Raw genomic sequence first — 12,429 nt, 5'->3', positions numbered from 1 at the left:
CTTGAACGCTTCTGGTGACTCTTTCAGTGAGGTGTCGTCTGAATTTCTATGGAGTGATAGTAGCCTATTCTTCCACAGGAGCCAAAACGAGAGCAGGTAGTGATATGGGCAACGGGGTCTGGAGTGATGACCCAAAATGTTTCATTGTGCCCAGGCCAGCCCATTTGAGGATTGATTGGCGACTCCATGGAGTGTTCTGTGCACGACGACCAGACAATGTATATAATTGCAAGGAGAAACAGCATTGGTCGTATTTTTTTGTTTTATTATCCGCAAAATCGATTTTCGGTCACTTGACCATCCTCAGTGCTCTAATATACAATTAAAATTGGTAGACACTGGTATCAACAAACCTTTTTGATACCAGTGCCTACCAATTTTAATTGTATATTAGAGCACTGAGGATGGTCACTAAGTGACTGAAAATCAATTTTGCGGATAATAAAACAAAAAAATACGACCAATGCTGTTTCTCCTTCCAATTGTATACATTTGAGGATTGTTACTGTACACAAGCGATTGCCTCACACAGGGTTCTTTATGACTGGATGCATTGTCATGCTGATATAATCATTGTTGTCGAACTGTTCCTCTACTTTACGCAGTAATAATGCTGTAACGTAGGAAGGAATGATCATCATAATAACGTTAGGGAGATCATGTACAGAAAGATATAAGGGTTTATTTTTCCTATGAGTGTGAAAGTGAGGTTGTAGAGAAGTAGTCTGAAGGTGATTCCAAGAACCCTCTGTCAGGCACTTACATCTGCAATCAGCATTTTCTCAAGCACAATAAGGGGACCACACCATGATCCCGAAAAACAACCCCTTACCTAACACCACAGCCTTCGTACTTCGCTGTCGGCTCTACCAATAATGGCAGGTAACGTCCTCCAGACATTCGTCAAAACCAAAAACTTTTTATCTGGTTGGCACAAGTTATAGCGTCAATCATTGTGAATCATCACTCGAAATAACTCATTTCCAGTCATCCACTGTCCAGTGACGCCGCTGTTTACACCACCTCAAACGTCGCTTTGCACTGAGTAGCGAAAGGAGTGGCTTGTGAGGAATTGCTCTAACAGTGCATCCAATTCTTTTTAAGTCCCTATGCACAGTCCTACTAGCTGGATGCTGAAACTCACGATTGGTTCCTTCCACTGATTTCATGTAATCCACAATGCTCGATGTCCCCGTCCGTCAGGTCTGCGTGGTCTTGGTTTAGCAATGGCTGCTCCTTCGCGTTTCCAGTTCATAATCACGTGATCAACAGCCGAATTGGGCAGCTTATGAAGGACTGAAATGGCTCTGACAGATCTCTTACCCCGTTGACATCCAATGACTAGTGCACATACGAAGTCACTGAGCTCTCTTGATCGACCTATTTCCCTGTTACTGTTTCTCTACTTACAGTTTTTTAAACACTTTTCATTCCCTCCCATGAGGGTGAGGGCTAGCCTAACCAGAGCATGATTTAAGTTGTTTTTCTGGCCAAAGGGGTACGACATTTATTTTGTTCTGTTGTTTACTACATTTGCTTGCTTTGGTGCTATATTATCGGGGGAAGGGTGGGGGGGAGGAGGGGAGGGGACTTATATCTCGCAATTGGGAATTTGCTTGGAGGAGTTTGTGAGGAAAGTTTCAGTCAAGGAAAATCTCCAAAACCCGGCCAGAATTGTTGGTGTTTTAATACCTGTTTTGGCGGCGGATTACGGTTGCGCGTATGCGCTGTTCTATCTCGATGTTCGCCTGCTCGCCCCCTTTGTGGGTTCCTCTTGGATCGTGGGGGCTGTCCTGTCTCCAGGTGAATTCATCCTGCCTCCAATACGGCCCCAGGAATGCAGCGTTTGGATAGTAGACCTCTGCCGCTTTCTCTCATTCAAATTTCTTCTTACTCCATGCTCGACGATGTTAGCCTGTCGATGAAGTTCAGCATTTGTCATGACTTGTTGCTCGACCATCTCCGGCTGATGTGTTAGATCTTCGTCTTCTCTTATAACCTCTGTTTGTGTTTTGCGGATGGCCGTCATCTTTATTATGCTGGTCGTCTCGTTTGTCAGCTGCGTAGCTTGCGTTGCATGGTGCTCTTGTCTGCGATTCTTCGTCCGGGAGGCCGCTGAGACACACGTCATCGCGCTGGTTTGCGCCTCACGCGACCTGTGCCCGCTGACCTACCTCACAAGGGAACCTCCCCATCGCACCCCCCTCAGATTTAGTTATAAGTTGGCACATTGGATAGGCCTTGAAAAACTGAACACACATCAATCGAGAAAACAGGAAGAAGTTGTGTGGAACTATGAAAAAATAAGCAAAATATACAAACTGGGTCGTCCATGCGTAAGATAGGCAATATTAAGGGCAATGTGAGGGGAGGAGCTCCGTGGTCCCGTGGTTAGCGTGAACAGCTGAGTAACGAGAGGTCCTTGGTTCACATCTTCCCTCGACCGAAAATTTTAACTTTTTATTTTCAGTTTATGTGAAAAACACTTATGTTTTCATCACTTTTTTTGGAGTGATTATCACATCCACAAGAAAACCTAAATCGGGCAAGGTAGAAGAATCTTTTCACCCATTCGCCAAGTGTACAAGTTAGGTGGGTTGACAACGTATTCCTGTCATGTGACGCACATGCCGTCACCAGTGTCGTATACAAAATATCAGACGTGTTTTCCTGTGGAGGAATCGGTTGACCTATGACCTTGCGATCAAATGTTTTCGGTTCCCATTGGAGAGGCACGTCCTTTCGTCAACTAATCACACGGTTTTGCGGTGCGGTCGCAAAACACAGACACTAAACTTAATACAGTGAACAGAGACGTCAATGAACGAACGGACAGATCATAACTTTGCGAAAATAAAGAAAGCAAAATTTTCAGTGGAGGGCAGATTTGAACCAAGGACCTCTCGTTCCGCAGCTGTTCACGCTAACCACGGGACCACGGCGCCATTAATATTGCCTATCTTTCGCATGGACGACCCAGTTTGTATATTTTGCTTATTTTTTCATAGTTCCACACAACTTCTTCTGTTTTCTCGATTGATCTGTGTTCAGTTTTTCAAGGCCTATCCATTGTGCCAACTTATAACTAAATCTGAGGGGGGTGCGATGGGGATGTTCCCTTGTCAGTAAGGGACAGCCCGCATTCATATCGGCATGGAGCGCGGCTTGGAAGCGAGTCTCAGCTTTTCGGAGTGCCTCTCTGAAGTCATCGCGCGGTCTCCTCTTGTCCAGATGTGCCGGCACGGATCGTCTCCGCTCTGCTCCGCGCATCCGTCATTCCCACCACCACACTCTCACTGGCGGGGAGGGAGGGGTTGCGGTTGGGTGGACGGCTACCGTGGCGTCTCTGGGTAGTTCGGAAGGCGGTGTGGCGGGTCTTCCTATTCCTTCGCTTCTTTTGCGCGCCGTTGGCTGTAACATCTGTTGTGTCATCTACTTCTTTGGGTGGCTTTCTGCGACGCGGCTGGCGAAAGCCGGGCGGCCGCGCCAGTTTGCTAAGTTAGGTCCGCTACATCGCGCGCACGTCGGCTGCTCTTCTCTGCTTAGTGTGCAGGCACGGATGTCTTGTTTACCGCCGCACTTCACACACTTCGGCGTGGTGTCACCGCCAGACACCACACTTGCTAGGTGGTAGCCTTTAAATCGGCGTCGGTCCGTTAGTATACGCCGGACCCGCGTGTCGCCACTATCAGTGATTGCAGACCGAGCGCCGCCACACGGCAGGTCAAGAGACACTTCCTAGCACTCGCCCCAGTTGTACAGCCGACTTTGCTAGCGATGGTTCACTGACAAAATACGCTCTCATTTGCCGAGACGGTAGTTAGCATAGCCTTCAGCTACGTCATTTGCTACGACCTAGCAAGGCGCCATTACCAGTTACTATTGATGCTGTAAAACATGTACCGTCAAGAGCGATGTTCACCATTTATGGATTAAAGTTAAGTATTCCACAGCTACGTCCTTTTTTGCTAGTCTAATTTCCTAGTCCTGTTCCAGACCTCACACCTGCCTGCGTGAGCTAAAGCGCGTGCCTTTCGGCTTCCTCTCAAAACCGGGTTGGCTCTCTTGCCAATCCACAACATTCGGCTCGTTGCAAAAATATTTTGCAACATGCCCTCCCTCCTGACGCTTGAAGCTCTGAGGCTCCTAGTCAGGTCTCGCTGGGAGATGCTTTGCCTACAGTCTGAAACCGAGCAGGCTGTGCAGCACAAATCTCTCTTCACATCATTGTCCTTGGCTCCTGGATGAAGGACGGCGTCTTCCTCTTGTTGCTTTTGTGGTGTTGCATTACAACTACATCACAAAAACCTGCCCGCAGTACGCCCTTGCGGACCATATTAGCGTCTACATCTGTATCTACATTAGCGTCTACATGTGTATCTACATAAGCGTCTGCATCTGTATCTACATAGATACTCTGCAAATCACACTTAAGTGCCTGGCTGAGGGTTCATCGAACCGCCTTCACAACAATTCTCTATCATTCCAATCTCCAACAGCATGCGGTAAAAACGAACACCTGTATCCTTCCGTGAGACCTCTGATATGCCGTATTTTATTGTGACAATCGTTATTCCTATGTACGCCGGCTTCAACAAAATATTTTCGAATTCAGAGGAGGAGGTAGGTGAGAAGACTCCGCCGCAACGTAAAACGCCGTTTTAATGATGTTCACCACAAATCCTGTATCATATCAGAGACATTCTCTCCCCTATTTCGCGATAATACGGAAGGTGCTGTTCTTCTTTGTTCTCTGTTAATCCTATCTAGTAAGGATCCCACACCGCGCAGCTGTACTCCAAAAGGGGACGGACAAGCGTAGTGTAGGCAGTCTCTTTAGTACAACAGTTAAATTTTCTGAGTGTCCTGCTAAAAAAAACACAGTGTTTGATTAACCTTCCTCACAACATTTTCTATGTTTTCCTTCCAGTTTAAGTCGTTCGTAATTGTAATTCTTAGGTATTTACACTAGTGGCCATTAAAATTGCTACACCAAGAAGAAATGCAGATGATAAAGGGGTATTCATTGGACAGATATATCATACTAGAACTGACATGTGATTGCATTTTCACGCAATTTGGATGCATCGATCCTGAGAAATCAGTACCCAGAACAACCACCTCTGGCCGTAATAACGGCCTTGATACGCCTGGGCATTGAGTCAAACAGAGCTTGGATGGCGTGTACAGGTACAACTGCCCATGCAGCTTCAATACCATGCCACAGTTCATCAAGAGTAGTGACTGGCGTATTGTGACGAGCCAGTTGCTCGGCCACCGTTGACTAGACGTTTTCAATTGGTGAGAGATCTGGAGAATGTGCTGGCCAGGGCAGCAGTCGAACATTTTCTGTATCCAGAACGGCCCGTACAGGACCTGCAACATGCGGTCGTGCATTATCCTGCTGAAATGTAGGGTTTCGCAGGGATCGAATGAAGGGTAGAGCCTCGGGTCGTAACACATCTGAAATGTAACGTCCACTGTTCAAAGTGCCGTCAATGCGAGCAAGAGTTGACCGAGACGTCTAACCAATGGCACCCCATACCATCACGCCGGGTGATACGCCAGTATGGCGATGACGAATACACGCTTACAATGTGCGTTCACCGCGATGTCGCCAAACACGGATTCGACCATCATGATCTGTAAACAGAACCTGGATTCATCCGAAAAAACGACGTTTTGCCATTCGTGTACCCAGGTTGGTCGTCGAGTACACCATCGCAGGCGCTCCTGTCTGTGATGCAGCGTCAAGGGTAACCGCAGCCACGGTCTCCGAGCTGATAGTCCATGCTGCTGCAAACGTCGTCGAACTGTTCGTGCAGGTGGTTGTTGTCTTGCAAACGTCACTATCTGTTGACTCAGGGATCGAGATGTGGCTGCACGATCCGTTACAGCCATGCGGATAAGATGCTTGTCGTCTCCACTGCTAGTGGTACGAGGCCGTTGGGATCGAGCACGGCGTTCCGTATTACCCTCCTGAACCCACCGATTCCATATTCTGCTAACAGTCATTGGATGTCGACCAACGCGAGCAGCAATGTCGCGATACGATAAACCGCAATCGCGATAGGCTACAATCCGACCTTTATCAAAGTCGGAAACGTGATGGTATGCATTTCTCCTCCTTACACGAGGCATCACAACAACGTTTCACCAGGCAATGCCGGTCAACTGCTGTTTGTGTATGAGAAATCGGTTGGAAACTTTCGTCATGACAGCACGTTGTAGGTGTCGCCACCGGGGCCAACCTTGTGTGAATGCTCTGAAAAGCTAATCATTTGCATATCACAGCATCTTCTTCCTGTCGGCTAAATTTCGCGTCTGTAGCACGTCATCTTCGTGGTGTAGCAGTTTTAATGGCGAATAGTGTAGTTGAATTTACTTCTAGCGTAGTCCTCTCAGGTCGGTCTTGGTTGCCGTCTTATTTGTGGTCCCCTACAGCTCCCTCCCCGGTGCCGGGCCACTGTATTTGTCCAGGAGTGGAGAGAGGGCCTCGTAGTCATCCTGGCTGGCTTGAGGAGAGCATCTTCATCCTCAGACACTGGATGCTCATCTTCCCTTTGGCAACGCTTCAAGCTGTTCGAGGATCTCACACATCCTTAAGCTGGATGTACAAAATGAGAGAGAGCCCCGGATCAGCTGCTCGTCGGGTGCTCTGTCCTCTTAACTGGTTGCACTCGGTTCGTCTACCGGTCTTTTTACCTTACCTGACTTCCCGGGTCATGCCACCGAGGAGCCTCTGGTCGTTCTCATTGTCGTTTCCTTTTCGAGACGTCTTCCTCAACTCAAAAGACTCAGGACAGTTTGCTGACGCTGTGAAAGCAGCAACACGACAATCTGCTCTGTGCGCGCGGGACCTAGGGCAGCTAACTACACCTCCCAACCTCCGCAGCGGCGAGCTCTTAGCTACAGTGATCCGCGTGCTACGGCTACCAAACGGGAACTGACAACACAATACTTGCCGCCTCCTTTTATACTAGCAGAACTGCTTCTCATGCCCTCATGGGCAAGTGAGTGCTTTTCTCTTTGGCCAACGACAAATGTATACCACAGATTTCTCTCCGATTTTAAATCTTTAAATCAGCTCACGCTAACATTTACAATTTTCTCAATAATTATTAACGCAAACAGATTCTTACAATCTGCTGCGTCGCGTCCCTGTTCGTACCACGAACTGACAACGAAATAACGACAAGTGTTCGCCAGAACAGACTTTAACAGTAGGATAATGGTAAAATGGACAGAGTGGACTTAGTGACACGTATACAAACCTTAAATGTTATCTTTAGATAAAAATATGACCTGAATAGAGGTACTTACATTAAATGAAACAACAAGTTTACTGTTACCAGTCACGTTTGAAAGGTTTTAACCTCCATCATCAGGTGGATTTACAATTGCTAGTATGACATTTGTGTGTGTATTGTGTTACGATTTTTTGGAAAAACTTACGGCACTGTCTAGTGGAAAAACAGAACACTATGGTTTTGGGTTTCTTTTGTCAAAAAAGTAAACGCGTATCTGACGGTAAACATAAAATAAGTAAAATAGAGTACCTCCAGTGGTCACAGGTTCCTTTAACTGCCGTAACTCATCACACGTATACTGTTATATTCTGTAAACAAATATGGCGAGTATCATAAGTTCCTCCAAAAAATCGTAACACAACACACACACAAATTTCATACTAATAATTGTAAATCCACCTGATGATGGAGGTTTAAACCTTTGAAACGCGTCGTAGGGATAAATAAACAGTGACTGGTAACGGTAAACTTGTTCTTTTATTTAATGTCAATAACAGACACGGTAAAGCCTAGACTAAAAAGTTCGCATTTAAAGAAATACTTACAGTTCCAGCCCGGTGGCTTATTGACGTGTTTTGGGGTTGATCAAGAGAATATTACAAATCCGCTGGTGGTTGCCGAATTAGGGTAACAGGCGGTAAGGGCATATTTGAACAAGTTGCGTAGTTCGTGTGAGCCATCCGCTTCGGTCTACAACAAAACAATTGGGCACTTGCGTCTGCGACTCCCAATGGAACGGGTCTTCTGCGGAGGCGCGTCCGGTCACGTGATGGGGAGACAGGGAGCGGGAGTCCGCTGACGTGTTTGGCAGTCGGCAGATCTCAGATAAGATAGGGCCGGCGGCCGGCGGTGCGGTAGTCGTGCCCTCACCAGTCGCAGCTCGGCCTCTGCCCTGAGCCGCGCCATGTCCGTGCGTCCTCAGCAGGTGAGTAGCAGCAGCCGGCGGCTGGCGGGACGCTCCCGTCACCACGTGCTTCCATCCACGTTAGCGGCTCGTCCACATTAGTGTTTCCTGCGGCACTGTGTTTCCATGGAATTCCGGTAAGTCTGCTAAAGAAAATCCATCAAACTGTCTGCAGTGACGGGACAAACTATTAGTCACCCACGTACAAGTAGCGCTCAGTAAGTAATGCAACACATCTTTTTCTCGGCGAATTTGGGTTGAAAAAAAATGCGGAATCTGTTGTGGTCCGACGTGGAATATTCCCGCTTCAGCCCCTGAAGTTAAATGAAGTTCCGACAGGTGGCGGCGACTGTAACGGATGTGTGTGCATTCGAAGCAGAGAGCTACCATTGAGTTGCCTTTGGCCGAAAACCACAGCCTCGCAGATACTCATAGGCTCTTGCAGGATGTCTGCGGAGAGCTGGCAGTGAACAAAAGCACGGTGAGTCGTTGGGCGAGGCGTCTGTCATAATCGCAACAAGGTCGCGCAAACCTGTCCGAGCTCCCGCAGTGTCGGACTGTTGTGACCGCTGCAGTGTTGGAACGTGCGGACACACTCATTCGACGTGATGACGGATCACAATCAAACACCTCGCTTCTCAGCTGGACGCTTCTGTTGGTAGTGCTGACAACTCGTCGACCATTTGCGGTTCTCCTCATCCACCCTACAGCCCGGCTTTCGCACCTTCCGACTTCTGTCTGTTTGGGCCAACGAAGGATTCACTTCGCGGGAAACATTACCTTGATGATGGGGAGGTTACCGACGCAGCAAGACGCTGGCACCAACGTCGACCTGTAGGGTGGTACCATGAGGGGCTATAGGCCCTCCCAGTAACGTAGAGTAAGGCATTCGCATTTAACGGAGATTATGCTTAAAGGTAGGGTTTTTAGCCAGAAGAGTGGGGAATAATATGTCACATATTGAACACCCCGTGTAACTGACAAGTAAATAAAAAACATACAGCCCTCCCTATGATTTTATTTTATATGGTCGCTACCAGTTTCAACGCTTCAGTGCGTCATCTTCAGGCTGTTTTTGACGCGATACAGGTTGATATGATCCCCACGCATACATCTGCTGCCAGCGTTACTGGATACGCAGACAATGTGTCAGCACTCCAACCAACAACTGCCAATCGACGCGAGAACCATTCAAATTGGGTATTTGATGACGCACTGAAACGTTGAAACTGGCAGCGACAAAATAAAATAAAATCGTAAGGACGGCTGTAGCTGTCTTTATTTACTTGCCACGATAGTAAACGGCCGTCGTCCCAGAGACCTCCTGCTAAAAGGATGGACATACAAAACCTTGTAACTGAGGACACTGGCCGCTTTGTATTATTGTAGATGGTGCAAAACTGACACCTGTCGATCATGTGGTCACCACCGCTGACGTAACTCGTGGCATTGAAGTGCTTGAATGTTGCAGTCGTTTGACGTGACAGTGGCCGCACCTTGACTGAAGTTGCCCGATCTATTGGTACATCAGCGCGGACTGTCTACATGCAGCACGTAGCACTCGAAACCGTGCAAAATGGCATTAGAACAGTGGTAGTAAAAGGGTGACACCTGATAGGGACCAGAGACAAGTGTCTCAGCTTGTCAGTGACTACAGTTGCAAACAGGAATATAAGAATTGTTGCTATCAGGGAATGAGGTTCGATTTCAGCCAGTGAAGCTGTGGGGATGCAACGAATATTTTGAGCTGCTTACCTCGCTCAAAGCTATTACTCGCAGCGACACATTAAGCTGTATAACTTCAGCTGGCCAAACAACGCGGAGATACGATAGCAGCTAACTGTAGATGTATAACGTAGCCGAGTTTTCCACTTTTCAAATGATGAAAGGTGTCGCGTGCATGGATAGGCCAGTCAAGTGTGTAAACCGTGTAGCTCTGGTGGGCGAATATACTTACGTGATAATATGCAGGTGCTTTTGTACCACGATCGGAACCCACTCATTCAGGATAACGTGAAAATGAGCCACGATTTTTATTTCAACATTTTTGTCGGCCAAGTGTTGCCCTTTCTTCTGAATTTTCGTGTTGAGCCATCTTCCAAGACGGAAACAGCTATATTCATAAGGCTGCACTCATCCGTTCCTGGTTTGACTAACAGATTCCCTATCGCACAGCACCCGATCTCATAGACCTACAGAAAACGTCTCGGACTGAGTCAGCGGGTGAAACGTAGGAATCAACATTGTCGCAATATGATTACTGAACGGGATCTAATCAGCAATGGTGTGGGAGGGGAAGGGGTCCTCAGCTGGATATGGGGCATCTGAAGCAATCTGTCGACTCTCTTCCTCACCGAATTGAACCATCATCGGCCGGCCGCGGTGGCCGTGCGGTTCTGGCGCTGCAGTCCGGAACCGCGGGACTGCTACGGTCGCAGGTTCGAATCCTGTCTCGGGCATGGGTGTCTGTGATGTTCTTAGGTTAGTTAGGTTTAAGTAGTTCTAAGTTCTAGGGGGCTTATGACATAAGATGTTGAGTCCCATAGTGCTCAGAGCCATTTTGAACCATCACCAAGGACAGAGATCCTGTTACAGGGTTGTAGAGTGACGCTTTTAGTAATCATAAATTTTTGTTTGGCTTGCGTATTTACATGCAAAAACATCCCTATGTCTTACACCGTCGTACTAGCGATTTGTTTACTGTTCTATTCACTGGCTCGTTACTCTGTCCCGGTAGAGAGCTGCAAGTAGAACAAATTTCTATCTTTCAGCGCTTCCTCCAAACATAGGAACAATGAAGATATCAGAAGTAATTGTCTTTCTTCAACGAAACAGAAATGTTATCAGATACTGGGGAAGAAATTCCTACAAATTTATGTCTGAAGCACAGTTGTATTGTTGCCATTTTGGCCTGTCCGCAGACTGGCTTGATAAATATTTCCACGCTAGTGTGCACCGTTTAGTATCTTCATTATCTCTGCACATCTACTGCTACCTACATCCACTTCACCCTTTTACTGAATTCAGGGCTTGCTCTCAATCAACAATTTTAACCGCTCCTTCCCATGCCATATTTTCCTGCATCATCAAATTGACTTTTCCGTGATTCCTAAAAGTATGTTCTACCGATGGAGCCCTTGTTTTAGTCATATTGTGCAACAAAGCCCTCTCTCTCTCTCTCACACACACACTCCCTACATTCGATTCAGCGTCTCCTCAGTAACTTAGCCGTTCCCATATAATTTTCTACGTTCTTGTGTAACACCACATTTTGGAAGGCTTCCGTTCTCCTTTTGCCTGAAATGTTTATACCATACGTTTCAACTCCGTGTACGGCTACACTACTGACAAGTGTTTTGAGAAAAGTCTTCCATTCGTTAAAACTGATAGTCGATGTGAAATCGATGTGAAAATATGTATACCAACTAGCAGGTTCATGTTCATTAATGTTAAAAGGCTAGACCATTAAATGGTCGAGACTGTTGCACCTGTGTGCACTATAAAGGCTGCTGTCCCCCTTCACGAACCATATGTTCCCCCCAAAATATTTCTCCGATGTGTCTGCACCGTCGGTACGGTTGTCTCTATAGTCGAAGGACGGAAACTATTCATTGCGACATGGTTCTTGGTTTGTGGAAGGCACAGTATCGTAGAGAAGTGAAATGAAAATTATTAATCTAGGGAAGAGTAAACTCAAAGTATTAAAATGCAGTGGCCCGCATCTCGTGGTCGTGCGGTAGCGTTCTCGCTTCCCACGCCCGGGTTCCCGGGTTCGATTCCCGGGGGGGTCAGGGATTTTCTCTGCCTCGTGATGGCTGGGTGTTGTGTGCTGTCCTTAGGTTAGTTAGGTTTAAGTAGTTCTAAGTTCTAGGGGACTGATGACCATAGATGTTAAGTCCCATAGTGCTCAGAGCCATTTGAACCATTTTTGAAAATGCAGTGGTGTCGATGAAAAAAATTACCAGACAGGTAAAGTACTAACTGAAAAAGTACTAAGGAAATAAGTCTATGGACGACCTTTACCAAAAAAGGGACTGGTTGTAAGACGTCTTTTACAATATCCGTGATTAGTTAAACTGGCGGTAGTAGAGAAAAATAGGAGGCTGAAATGGACAAAATAAATAGCAGATTTTGGGAGTAGCAATTACGTCCATATGAAATGATAAGCACAGCATGAGGAAAGATTTCGTATTGATTTAATAATGGGGCTGTAAG

At 46.9% G+C, this 12,429-nt stretch overlaps 1 protein-coding gene across 3 annotated transcripts in view; it reads left to right on the top strand.

The window, feature by feature from the left end:
- LOC126095093 (EF-hand calcium-binding domain-containing protein 4A-like) overlaps nt 1–12,429 on the top strand; it is an 850,382-nt gene that overhangs the window by 705,706 nt on the left and 132,247 nt on the right. Inside the window, exon 1 of one of the 3 annotated variants that reach the window (XM_049909801.1) lies at nt 8,196–8,235. The exons of the other annotated variants lie outside the window; for them this stretch is intronic. Coding sequence (XP_049765758.1) covers nt 8,215–8,235 — 21 coding nt within the window. The 5' untranslated portion in view covers nt 8,196–8,214. Of the gene's footprint in view, nt 1–8,195; nt 8,236–12,429 lie in introns of those variants that run through there. 3 annotated transcript variants of the gene reach the window in all.

The sequence above is a fragment of the Schistocerca cancellata genome, chromosome 1 (genome assembly GCF_023864275.1).
Source record: "Schistocerca cancellata isolate TAMUIC-IGC-003103 chromosome 1, iqSchCanc2.1, whole genome shotgun sequence".
NCBI classification, from domain to species: Eukaryota; Metazoa; Arthropoda; class Insecta; order Orthoptera; family Acrididae; genus Schistocerca; species Schistocerca cancellata.
Note: the sequence above shows the minus strand (reverse complement) of the source record. Positions and strands in the feature narration are given on the sequence as shown.